The 13,958-nt window shown below is 35.9% G+C and overlaps 1 protein-coding gene across 24 annotated transcripts in view; it reads right to left on the reverse strand.

The window, feature by feature from the left end:
• The window catches only part of RBPJ (recombination signal binding protein for immunoglobulin kappa J region), a 228,212-nt gene that overhangs the window by 11,243 nt on the left and 203,011 nt on the right, over window positions 1-13,958 (reverse strand). For all 24 annotated transcript variants that reach the window (XM_081534401.1, XM_081533416.1, XM_081534742.1 and 21 more), the window contains 4 exons: window positions 8,955-9,120; window positions 6,055-6,229; window positions 614-751; window positions 347-459 (listed from right to left, as the gene is read on the reverse strand). In XM_081534401.1, coding sequence (XP_081390527.1) covers window positions 347-459; window positions 614-751; window positions 6,055-6,229; window positions 8,955-9,120 — 592 coding nt within the window. The remainder of the gene's footprint in view (window positions 1-346; window positions 460-613; window positions 752-6,054; window positions 6,230-8,954; window positions 9,121-13,958) is intronic.

Raw genomic sequence — 13,958 nt, forward strand, 5'->3', positions numbered from 1 at the left:
ATGCAGAATATGTAAGAGGCTTTTGCTTCATTTTGCTAAGAAAAGCAGTTTTTTACTATTTCAAAAAGCCCAAACACTCTATCTTTTTGCAGGAGAGTAAACTAACAAAACCTATGCTTATATTTTTAGAGAAATTTACAATTTCTGTGCTTTTGAAAACTTGGGCCTGTGTCAGGATGCAGAAAGCACCACAAAAAATGAATAATGAACCTACATTAGTTAAGAAAATAAATCATAATGTAACTTTAGAGTGCTCTCTATCGAACATGTCCAGATAAACAACCAAACAAAAAGGGAAAGCTGTCAAAATTTATTATAAACAGTCATGAAGTCATTAAGGCCATACCAATCTTGGGAGTGCCATGCCAGTAACTGAACACACAAGTTTGACTGTTTGTCCATAATGGATATATCCATCGCGGACTGTGAATTCTTCTCCTTCTGATTCATCATCATCCACTGCAGTGCGATGGAAACAGAGATCAAATTATCATCTTTAAAATTTATTAATCTGCTTATAAAAATGACAAAACTAAATATATCTGTAAGTCTTATTATTAAAAAAAAATTTAATTTCACACTAAAAAAACCAAACACGTATTTTTATACTCACGGAGATGAATGTAAAATGCTCCCCACTGCTGAGAACTGGCATGGAAATTACCTCCTTCTACATGCAAGTATCTGGTACTAACTGTCTGGGATCGGAGTCTATTAAACAGAGCCACCTTTGTTCCTGAGGCAATGCAGACTGTAAAGAAAAAACAGCTATTTACATGACTGGGGGGGTGGGAGTGGGGTAATGGTGAAGAGCAAGAAGGGACCAGTACCTGGCAAGTTATGACTATTCTTTACTATAATAGAATAAGTAATGGATTCTGCTAACACTTATTTTAAACCCTCCAAGAAAATACAGATAATACACCCCCAGAAGTCAGAGTAACTCTTACATTAATAATGTTAAGCTACAGATATATAATATGCCCATAAAAATGATTTTTAAATGAGTGCTGTATAACATATTTAACACAGAGCTGTTTTTTAAAAGGAAATTACTTTTAAAATAATAGATGTCAAATAATAGGAAACTGATTAAATAAAATATAATACCATTGACCTAACTGATGTGTATTTAAATGCACTGATGAGAAAATATCTCCCTGATATATCACTGAATGCAAAGCAGACTACACTGTGGTTTCATTAGGTAAACATATACATTTTTATGTGATAACATATGTCTCCATGTGCTCACATATAATCCCATGGAATATATTCAAAGAGAGGGGTCTAGAAGGATGTTTACCAAAGATGATGACAATTGCCTCTGGATATTGTGATTTTAGAGATTTTGCTTCCTTCTAAATACCTTAAAGTATAGCATTGCATGAAATTTCTTGAAAAACCAACCACATCTATGAAAGCAGGAAAAATACTCTATAAATGAAATACGTTATCTGCCATCAAAAAACCTAACAATCAACAGAAATATAAAATTAAACACTTTAAATAAAATCCTGTAATTTGAATTGCCTTAAGACATCTGTGCATGCTCAATCATGTCTGACTCTTTGCGACCCCATGGACTATAGCCTGCCAGGCTTCTCTGTCCAAGGGATTCTCCAGGTAAAAATATTGGAGTGGGGTTGCCATTTTCTTCTCCAGGGGATCTTTCTAATCCAGGAATGGAATCTGAGTCTCTTGCATCTCCTGCATTGGCAAGCAGATTCTTTAGCTACCTGGCCGCACTGCACAACTGAACTGGAAACAACCTAAATACATAGCATTAAATGCCTCCTGATACAAGAATACACAGAAGAACTACACAAAAAAGATCTTCATGACCTAGATAATCATGATGGTGTAATCACTCACCTAGAGCCAGACATCCTGGAATGTGAAGTCAAGTGGGCCTTAGAAAGCATCACTACGAACAAAACTAGTGGAGGTGATGGAATTCCAGTTGAGCTATTTCAAATCCTACAAGATGATGCTATGAAAGTGCTGCACTCAATATGCCAGCAAATTTGGAAAACTCAGCAGTGGCCACAGGACTGGAAAAGGTCAGTTTTCATTCCAATCCCCAAAAAAGGCAATGCCAAAGAATGCTCAAACTACTGCACAATTGCACTCATCTCACGCGCTAGTAAAGTAATGCTCAAAATTCTCCAAGCCAGGCTTCAACAATACACGAACCGTGAGCTTCCAGATGTTCAAGCTGGTTTTAGACAAGGGAGAAGAACGAGAGATCAAATTGCCAGCATCCGCTGGATCATCAAAAAAGTAAGAGAGTTCCAGAAAAACATCTATTTCTGCTTTATTGACTATGCCAAAACCTTTGACTGTGTGGACCACAACAAACTGTAGAAAAACTAAGATCATGGCATCTGGTCCTATCACTTCATGGCAAACAGATGGAGAAACAGTGGAAACAGTGGCAGACTTTATTTTTCTGGGCTCCAAAATCACTGCAGATGTTGTCTGCAGCCATGAAATTAAAAGACGCTTACTCCTTGGAGGAAAAGTTATGACCAACCTAGACAGCATATTAAAAAACAGAGACATTACTTTGCCAACAAAGGTCTGTCTAGTCAAGGCTATGGTTTTTCCAGTAGTTGTGTATAATGTGATAGTTGGACTATAAAGAAAGCTGAGCACCGAAGAATTGATGCTTTTGAACTGTGACGTTGGAGAAGACTCTTGAGAGTCCCTTGGACTGCAAGAAGATCCAACCAGTCCATCCTAAAGGAAATCAGTTCTGAATATTCATTCGAAGGATGGATGTTGAAGTTCAAACTCCAATACTTTGGCCACCTGATGCGAAGAGCTGACTCATTGGAAAAGACCCTGATGCTGGGAAAGACTGAAGGTGGGAGGAGAAGGGGATGACAGAGGATGAGGTGGTTGGATGGCATCACTGACTCAACAGACATGAGTCTGAGTAAACTCGGGGAGTTGGTGATGGACAGGGAGGCCTGGTGTGCTGCAGTCCGTGGGGTCATAAAGAGTCGGACATGACTGAGTGACTGAACTGAACTGATGCAAGAACACTATATCACTGTGAAGCAGGCTTGCCCTCCAGCGACGAAGAACAACAAAAAGGAGCAAAAGAACAACGAGCTGAAATCTAATCAAGTTTCTAAATTAACTACTGACAAAGACTCTCTCCTCGACCAAACTCTAGACAGGTTCCTCTGAGCCCTTTTCCCAAGGAGACTCTTCCTTGGGTCCTGATATTGGCCTAGCTAGCCCAGTTATTGCCAAGAATCCTGCTAAGTCATCCTTCCATCCTTGGTGTCTGATCAAGTTTTTTCCCTCCACCTTTATATCTGATCATCTTGTTCTTGTTAAATCACTAAGTCGTGTGCAACTCTTTTGCAGCCCCATGGATTATATAGCCCTCCAGGCTCTTCTGTCCATGGGATTTCCTAGGCAAGAATACTGGAGTGGGTTGCCATTTCCTCTCCAGGGGATCTTCCTGACCCAGGAATCAAACCTGTGTCTCCTGCACTGGCAGATGGATTCTTATCCTCTGAGCCACCCAGAAAGTCCATCTGATCAACTTGGCCTATCTTTATAAAAATTCTCATCAAGAATACCCCATACCCTCGATGTCTCCTCTTAGTAACTTCCCACCCACTGACACCTTCAACTCTGCTCCTTGACTATAAATCCCAGTTGTCCTTGTTGTATTTGTAGTTGAGCTCAGCTCTATACTGAAAGCTCTTTTCCCTATTGCAAATGTAGTGAATAAAATGTGCTTTTACCACCTTTAATGTCCATCTCTGTTTCTCTTTGACACTATCAATTTACAGAAAATACATTAAACTACACCAAGGGAATACAATTACTGAAATCTAGTATGTGAAAATCTCTTAAGATTTTTTCTCTCCATTTTTCTCAACTGACTTAGCCTCTTGAATAAATAAATACAAGAGAGAGAGAAAGATGAAGAGAAAAATCCACAAATTTAAAAAGAAAATTCAATGACATGTCAACACAAATATAATATCTGGTGAATCATATTTGAATTTTGAATCAAACCAACAGCTAACCAACACCCTCCAATCCTCACACACATTTTAGACAATTTTGAATTTGTGCACTGACTAGGTATTTAATGATACTAAGACATTATTTCTTTTTACAGTTGTTTTATGTTTGTTTTTGTATCATCATGGTATTATAATTATATTAGAAAACAAAGAGACCCTATCTTTCAGAGATGCATAGAAACATTTACAGGTGATACAATGTCTTGGATTTGCATCAAACTAAAATGACTGGCAGAGAAAAGTGTGGGTGGAGTAGGGTTACAGATGAAGATGAATCAAGACTGGCCTGAAGTTAAGATCACTCATGAAAAGTTAGAGGATAAACACAAGAGGTTTCATGTTATTATGCAACTCTACTTTAGTATGTTTGAAATTTCCATAACGATGATGATAATGACTAAAGCAGACTAAAAACCACCCACTATATAACATCCCATAAGTTCATTAAAAAAAGAGAGAGAGAGAAAACAAAGTAAAAACAAGCAAATTAACCAAAATCCTAAAACCTCGCCTTCAAAGAATGAAGCTATTATTCTGCAAATTAGTAGACAAGCACTTATCCTGCCTTTTCTCCATAGACTACGTTTAAAGCAAACAGCTAACAAATGCAAAAGTTAAGAATAAAAGAATTAGAAATGCCACTATTTTGCAACCATGATGAAGGACTACTAAAATCATTTGGTTCAAGTTTCCAGAGGAATTTTGTAACTGTTGGATTAGACTAACAACTCAACTTACTCTAACCAATCTTAGAGTGACAAGAAGTGGGATAACCAGACAATATGAGTTCTGATCTGAGAGAAATGAACATATGTAGAACCAGCTAATTCTAAAATGAAGGTCTTTAGGTCTAATCAACAGTTTATGGAAGATATGAGAGACAGAGGAAACACATAATCAGTCAGATTCAGACTATGGAAATTCCATAGGAAAAATGACCCAATATCAACAGATAAATAACACAGAAAGAAAACAAAGGCTAGTAGACAGAACAAAACTATTACAGGTTAAAATATATGAACCCTGTTTGGATCCAAATTTAAACAAGCCAACTACTGAAGACAACAAAACAACAAAAACACAACTATAAAAAGATATTTTGAGACAGTATGATCAATCTGCACATGGACTGGCCAGTAGATGGCATTAATGAACTATCATCAACTTTTGTTGGGTATAATGCCATTTAAAAAGAAAATTTTCTGTTAAGAGTCACTACTACAGAAATGATTGAAAGGACAGGATGTCTGAAATTTACATTAAAAAATTCCAGCAACTGGAGGAGGAAGAGGAGTTGGTGGTGACAGAAATGATAAAATAGAATTGGTAAAATCTGTTGAGGTCCGGTGGTTGGTCATTTTATATCAATACTACCCCTTTCGTGTAAGTTTGAAACTTTTCACAATAAAAAGTCAAAAAGAAAAAAAGAAAAATGTGTATAGAAGTTGAAATGTATAATTCAAACAGCATTTACCCGTGAAAGTCTAAAAATGTGCAGAGACAGCAGTCTGCCAGAACAACCATGTTAAAATTTTTTAGGTTTTCATGATGGCCTTCCAAAGTCCATTTGATATAACAGTGCTTCTCAAAGAGGTGTTCTGATATTCTGAGTGAATCAATTCTTGTGGAATAGGAACCCTCTTGCACACTGCAGGATATTTAGACACTCAATGCTAACATTACTCCCTCTAGTCACTGACAGCAAAAGGAAACTCCCATTTCTCCTAATGCCTCTGGGGAGCAGTGAGGAACCAATTCTGGTTAAGAACGAATTCGCTACACCAGGTATTGCCCATTTTTAATTAGAGAAATAAAAAAGACAACAAAACAGCAATAATAACTGAATATGACTTTTTTAGATAAAGTGAAGACCAAAAAAATACTTTAAAAGAATGAACTGGCTACTGAAAAGAAAATTTTAATTTAAAAAATAGTTGAATTAGTCTTATTAATTCATATTGAGAGTTGAGGAAAAAAAAAAGAAAACAAGTATACATACGGTCAGCATTTTTCAGTGACTGCTTCTTTTTGGAAGGTTTGGAGATGACTTTTATCCGCTTGCTTAAGAACACACCAATGTCATCACTGTTGCCATAGAACATCTTTACAGACAGCATGAAGTGCTTTCTCTTGTCTGAATCAGATATATACAATGTTTTGGCTGTGCAATAGTTCTGTGAAAGAAAAGGATAAGTCTTAATAGCATCAAAACCTTGTCAGCTATGTACAAATAACTAGTAAAGCTATGGCTAAGTTTGATCAGACTTAAGGCAGTAATTCCACTGAACAGCTGATAAAATCAACTGTAAAAAGTACTGAAATTGATCTCTGAAAACAAAGTACAAAGTCTTCCTTATTGAGTCTACAAAATACCAACACTGTGTTCTGTTTCCCCCTCTCAAAAAGACTTAAAAAAAAATAATCTTTTATTGTTTTCTATAGCTCTACATCTGTTTACAGAATTATCAAGACCTTCAGGCAATAAAAACATTTGCCTTGAAATGAAAAAGAAATACAAAACACAATGCTATGAAAGTCTATAGAAATATCTGAATTGTAGAATTTGAATTATAGAAATGAAACAATACTAGCAACAGAAGTATAGGGCATGTAATTCTTAAAAATAAAAATTTAAGTGCTAAGTAGGGTAAAAATTCATGTTGCATAGCTTACCTAGCTTCAACTATGTAAGACAAAAACTGAGAAAATGAATATTTAACAAATTATTTTAAAAACATCAGATCCAAAATATAACTATATAGTCAAATACCATAACCATAATAAAAATAAGGGCTATATATACTACAACTTTGTTGTAATAAATATTAAAATAAGAATGTCACATGCAAAATAAATCCCAATAATGCAAAATAAAATCCTTCCTTTCCCAATAATGACTAATTGTTCCATTCAATGAACACACTATTGAAAGAAAACAATATCACCTTAAACGAATGGTTGTTAAGTAAGACAGGAGTAAAGTGCCACTTTCTGATGCTCAGCATCCATCTCACTGCTTGGTCCATCTTTGCCTACATGGAACCAAACTGACCTCGTTCTTGTATCTTGATGGTCCAAGCATATGATTATATTGTTCTTTCTGCCTGGAATGCCTTCTGCTGAGTCTCAGCCAGTCTTATCCTCTATAGACTCCTCTAATAGCATTTTTCATTAAAACTAAATATTAACACATAATTTTGACTTAGAGACACTGTACTTCCCTGTAATTAAGTGTTTTAAGTACCAGTTAATGCTCAAGCTCTCAGGTATTATTTTCTGCAAATTTCTAGGGCTTGGGGAAATGTTATAATGGCAGAAGGTGATGAAAGATGTACTAAGCCATGATGCTGAGAAAACCAAGTGGGCATGCTGTTTGGTATTACTGCCCTCAGAACTGCTGGAAGCAGTTAAAGCTAGCAATAAAGTTCAATTGCTGTTGTTTAGTTGCTAAGTAGTGTCCAGTTCTTTTGCAATCCCATGGTAACTATAGCCTGCCAGGCCCCTCTGTCCATGGCATTTCCCAGGCAAGAATACTAGAGTGGGTTGCCATTTCCTTCTCCAAGGGATCTTCCAGACCCAGGAGTTGAATCCACATCTCTCATATCTCTTGCACTGGCAGGCAGATTCTTCACCACTGTACCACCTATGAAACAGCTGGGCTTCTCACTACCTAGGTAGCTATCAATCACAGTTACAAATATCTAGGTGTACAGCTTGGAGACATACATAACAAAAATACATGAGACCTGACCAAGGCCTCTTTGTTCAACCAACTACTCAAATATATCTTTAACTTTGGCTCAAGAGTTATAACTCAGATATATTTTATATTGTTCTATTTTAAAATGAAACAATCTTTACAGCAGTAAATTTTTTCTCAAACCTAACTTAAAATACATAGTTGACAAGCCTTAATGATAACAATTATAAGAATATAAATGACAGAAACACATTAAAATTTGAAGGAGACTGATATTAAGGCTCCTTATTCTCAGTGCTCATTATCTGTAAAATCACTAAAAAAATTAAATGAGAGTACAAATCCCCTAGTTCACCACCCTCAACCTTGCCCTCCAATTCCCATCCCTAGTGTCAACTACAATACAGCAAACACTAAGACAGACATTCAACAAATAATTATTGAGTGAGAAAATAGCTATTTATGCAGTATTTTAAAAGACATTCATGTGGTCATTGAGATCAGAAATATCTATTTTTCAATTTTAATACCAAGAGAAAACAAGTTGATGCTAAGTCAATAAAGAATTACTTTTGAGTACTAAAGGTACAGACTGAGATAACTGCTTTCTAAATTCATAAAATACAATTAGTAAAACTAACTCATAAACTGCATTCCTTAGCAAAGTAATCAAAGAAAATCCCTAAAAGTTTGACGAAAGCTATTCAGTGTTCCTGTCTACACAAGATAGTCCTCTTCCACACTGAAGCTAAATAAAACATTTATGATCTTTACAACTTATTCAATACTTTGTTTCCAGTATAAGACTAAGATTAAATGAGCAGAGTAAAACATTAGTGAACTATGTATTTTCATCGTTATTTGAATATCATGCCGTTGTAAGATGGATGGGCAATTAGTTTCCTAAATTTATTATTGGCACCCAATAGAAATATGATTCACAGCCTGCTAAAACTGCTAGCAAGCTGAGGAAGCTTACTGTGTGCCACCTTTAGATGTCAAAGCTCAAGCTTCACGAATCATGACTAGACCTCAGCTATTTGAGGTTATTCCAGTTCTGATTTATATATTCAAGAAAGTGCTACCAGTAACCATAAAATGAAAAAAAAAAAAAAAAAAAATCACCACTACAAAAACAAGAAAACTACATTATGGTATCATGGTGCTCTTTACAGGGAACCAGCATAGTCTTAACTTACCTTTCCTTCCAAGTTCAGCTGCTGCATTTCTTGGTCACTATTTCCTATTCCAATAAATGCACATGGTTGAGACTCCTGTTCAGAACAACCATCGCGTTCCATTTGTTCTTTTTTTTTCTTCCATCCACTGCCCATAAGATACACACAAGGAGGAGGGCAAAAAAACCTAAAACAATGAGAGGGTAGGAAACACAATGCAATTACACTCAAGAAAGCACTTCCCTTTCTTGAACATATGAATACAAAATCATGTTGAACTACACCAAGCTAGCTCCTAAAGAAACATTTTGGTGAAGCCTTTTGTAATGCAAATAACCATACCCACAGCACAGAAATCAATACTTCCATTTGTTCCGGTTATTGACATTACTCATTCACTTAGCCTAGATACTTTCAGAGCAGGGAACATAAATTTTCACACAGCTCAGAGTTTTAAACATCTGCACTCCAGCAAATCCAATGTACTCCAACATATACAAAAATAGGGTACAACACCACAGAATCTGCAATTACTGATTAAGGTCTACTCAAAATGATGTACTGTTAATTAATGACATTCTTGGTATGGATATCACTCTTAACTTCATTTGGTAATTAATCTGGAAAACAGAGCAGTGCCCAAAGTAGACACTTCCAAAATATAATACAAGTAAGTAAAAGAATTGAAAGCAAAATGGATCTTTAGTTTACTATGTATCTTACAACCTAAAACACCTGCTGCATGTGGATCAAAGAACAATATATTATGGCCTTTTAACTCAAAGACAATCAACAGATTTGTTTTGTTAGTTAAACCTGCCCTCACTAATTCTTCCCACCTAGAATAACTTCCTTATAATTTTCTCTTAGCAGTTAGATTATTTCGAAGTCTAGCTCAAGCCCCACATTTTACCTAATTCAGAAGACCATCAATCCAGTCCTTATATAGGGGGTAACTCCTTCTTTCGATTACACACATTGACTTATAAACACTTTAAAACGTTTATTAATATGTCATGTCTCATCAAGGGGCCTGAAAACTCAAATACCTACTCAGATAGTAGCCAAGTAAACTCAAATAATGGCCAGGTAAGTAATCTAAATGAGTGGACCAGGTGTACAATAAATAAGCAGAAATATTCTTTAGTTATCCAAAGACGTATGTTCCTTCCCTTCTTGATTGAAACACAAAACCCTCAAGGCAATTCCCACTTTTTGTATAGTTATAACTATATATATATAGCATAGAAATTCTTTTAAGTTCACTGTAAGGAAAAAAAAAGCTTAACCACAAAGATCATTACACACTGGTGTGTGGCTCTGATGACAAGGAAACAACTGAGAACTGCAAGCATTTCCACATGGCTGAGCTAAGGGCATGGAGGGCGCATGTTGGTCACATCCTCCAAGTTTCCAATAGTCAAGTTTTAAAATCAAGTTTTATATGAAATTCCTAATTCTAAAATTTAGCAGCTAATTTATTACGCCTTTTTACCACTTTTTAGGCCAACAATGTACAGACTTTTAAAAAAAGAAGTGTATCCATGCATATGACACACACACATGCGTGCACACGTGTGCATGCACAGAAACACACAGATACCATCATGCTGGATTTAGCTCTCAGTCCATCCTAAAGGTAGCAGAGTATTATCTACTTGTTTCCTTCCCCCTCAATACCTACTATAATATTGACTGAATTGAATCAAAATAAATGATGGCATCCACATTTTGCTCAACTCTACCAAAGACAATTACTTAAGAGGCAATCTACACACAATTTATAACAAGTGAGCTGGGTTTACTTAATTTTCACTAATTCACATTAGTGAATGTGAAATTCACTAATTTCACTACATTCCTAGTCTGTACCAGGCACTGGAAAAATATTAGTAGTTAAACAAAAATCCTTGTCCTAATGGAACGCATACTCTAATAAGAAAGACAATTTTAAAAATGTAGATGACTAAAATAACATATATACTTTAGCTGGTGAGGGAAAAAATAAAGCAAGGAAGGGGCACTTAAAAATGTAAAAGACCAGAGTGGCCAAGGAAAATTTCTTAAAGAAAGTGACCTTGAGTCAGGACCTAAAGCCATGGGTATCTGGGGAAGAGCATTTCAGAAGAGGGAAAGCAAGCACAAAAGCTCTTAAGTAGGGAGGACTAAAAGAGACAGCAGAGAAACAACAGACCAGTGTGCCTGGAGTACAGATGAGAACAACAGGATATGCAGCCAGGAATAATGGGGAAGTAGACCTAGTAGGCTGAAAGGGTTAGGCTGAGTGAGGAGGAAAACCTTCTGAGGGTCTTCTCATACTTTTCTAAACCAAGAGAAGGGAATCAGAGTGGCTTCTTCTCCTGTATACTCTCCTTGTTGCCATGAGTACAGAGGTCACAGCGGAGGCACTGGGCTCAGCTCCAGGTCACTCCAAATTTGGAGGGATGCCTACATTAGCTGGGCAAGTTCTGGAATTTGCTCATTCAAGTCTATACCAGGGATCTCTCTGGCCTCTAAATGCTGGGAACCACCCAATACTTACCATGGCCCAGATTCAAATTCCTAGCTGGCACAATATTAGGAAGCTGAGAAGGCATCAATTTTGGAAAACTTATCTCCTATTAGTATTTTATTGAACACTGACAAATACTAGGTCTCCTTAGTAAATTGGTATACCAGCTATAAAATTGGCTGCATTTTAGTATAGTGTACCAAATACAGTAATCAAATCCCAACAAATTATCACAAAAGATACTTTTATTTCACATCTGGAAAGAGGTCTAAAACTGTTAAAGACTCAGTAAAAGTGAAAAAGAAAATGAAAGCCACTCAGTTGTGTCTGACTCTTGCGACCCGACAGACTATACAGTCCACGCAATTCTCCAGGACAGAATACTGGAGTGGGTTCCCTTCTCTAGGGGATCTTCCCAACCCAGGGATCGAACCCAGGTCTCCCACATCGCAGGCAGATTCTTTACCAGCTGAGCCACAAGGAAAGCCCAAAAGACTCAGTAGTACTGGTTTTCTCAAAAGTACTACGATGAAGTGGTATGAAACCAACAGGACATAAAATCAGAAAGACTGTCAAGAAATTCTTTATCACTTAAAACACTGACTAAGGTTCTATACTGAAAGTGCTTTCCAGTCATGTAATAAATCTAAGAAAAATGAAGAGTCTTCATCTGTCTCTAAACTAGCCTTAGTTTTATATCAACTCTACAGCTACTTTAAAAAAAGCTGTGATGCAAGAAAATAGCAAATTCAATATAAACATTATTTCTACCATGTGATGATGAAATCATATTTTAAACATCCCAATACTGTCACCCCCTAAAAAATCAGCTAATGAATCAAATCTTCATTTCCAGAGACGTCTGCAGTAATATAACAAACAGAAGATAATCATCAATTAAAAAATTATAGACAAATGAAAAGAAATTAAAGGAAGGAAGGGAAGGAAAAAATATCACCTAATTAAGAGAAGAAAAATTAATTATATACCTTTATAGTAGTATGTGAATCGATGTTTTTCACTTGGACAGATGGTCAACATGTACCAAACAATTAGTGAAAAGTCTGAAATCAAGTGGTCAGCTTTCAGAGTTTAACAGCTGCTATGAAAGCATACTGTATGAAACAATGTGCCTTTATTTTCTAATCTTTCCCAGTAACTACATCTAAGCAACTTAGGCAAACAATGCTTTTATCTACCACTTGGTGGCAATACACACACATTTATGATTTTATTCATTTCCTAAGTTAAACAATCAGTCTTTATTTTCAGAGAATGATTCAACAACTTTCCCCTCAAATCCTAAGATGAGGTCTGGAAAATACCTTACAGATTCAAAGATGTCTTTCTATTCAGCCCAATACATAATATTAGACAAAATCTAAACACATCATTTACATTATCTGACTATTTTGGCAGAATTATTACCCTCTGATGATTATTCATACTTCCCCTAACACAAAGTTGAAGAAGTGTTAATACATCAAATGGCATTTCCATATCTTTATTGGAAATTTTCCTCTAGACAAAATAATTTTTTCTTTAAGTTTATTTTTCAATCTTGTAAAGAATGTCTTCAATGAAAGGTTAAAACTAACCACTAACATAAGTGGGATACCAAATGTGTTAAGCAAAGAAATATTCCTTATTAGGTACAAAAGTGAATTCTCAGAACAATTTAAATTTTAGGATAAAACTTCCTGCTCAAATATTTCTAGCATCATTCACTGGAATTATTTTGTAAGCCAAGAGGACTGTGGTCATGTCCCCAGCTTACCTCACGCCTAAACTTAGCAGCTATTCAGAAAGGCCTAAATCTGATCAACAAGAAAGAAAGCAGATCTTCCTCTTTCTACTACACTCTACCAAGTAGTAAGGGACAAGACCTCTTCCAGTAAGAAGCCCTGACAATCACCCAGGAGACTGGCCTCTGTTAGCAGCCCCTGACTACTAACTAATACTTTTTAAAAATCAAGTAATTTTGAGAAGTCTTTGCCTTTACTATAAAACTAGTGCCATGTCTCTTCTGGAAATGTTAGTAACACAGTAAATATAAGAAAGTAGTTACTCTGGCATTTTTTTAAAATCTTTTCCTTTTTTGGAGTCAGAAGCTTAGATTCCTTGATCTTTCCTTTCACTGAGGTTTTTAGATTCACCAGGCAATACCCAAATAACAGAAAGAAATTGAAAATAAATGCAACCATAATAAAAGATAATCACTAAATCACCTATTTTAACTCTGTAAGCCACTATAGCTTTATATTTTAACAGTGACTAGCAAACAGCAATCTTATCTGGGACTTTGAGAAGCTCTTCCCTGTCTGTATCTCCACTGGGTCTGTTATCCACTTCATTATTAAATGACATAGCGACTTTTAAAACTCTTGGCTTAAAAGAGCCTTTTGCATAGTACCTGGAATCTAGCAGGTTGTCAGAAATAAAGAAAAAATGAGTTAATAAATGAATCAAAACGTACTAAAATGGATCTTTAAAAATCCATGGGTAGGGAGAGG

Source organism: Giraffa tippelskirchi, chromosome 1, assembly GCF_054371585.1.
Source record: "Giraffa tippelskirchi isolate mGirTip1 chromosome 1, T2T-mGirTip1v1.2.pri, whole genome shotgun sequence".
Classification (NCBI taxonomy): Eukaryota; Metazoa; Chordata; class Mammalia; order Artiodactyla; family Giraffidae; genus Giraffa; species Giraffa tippelskirchi.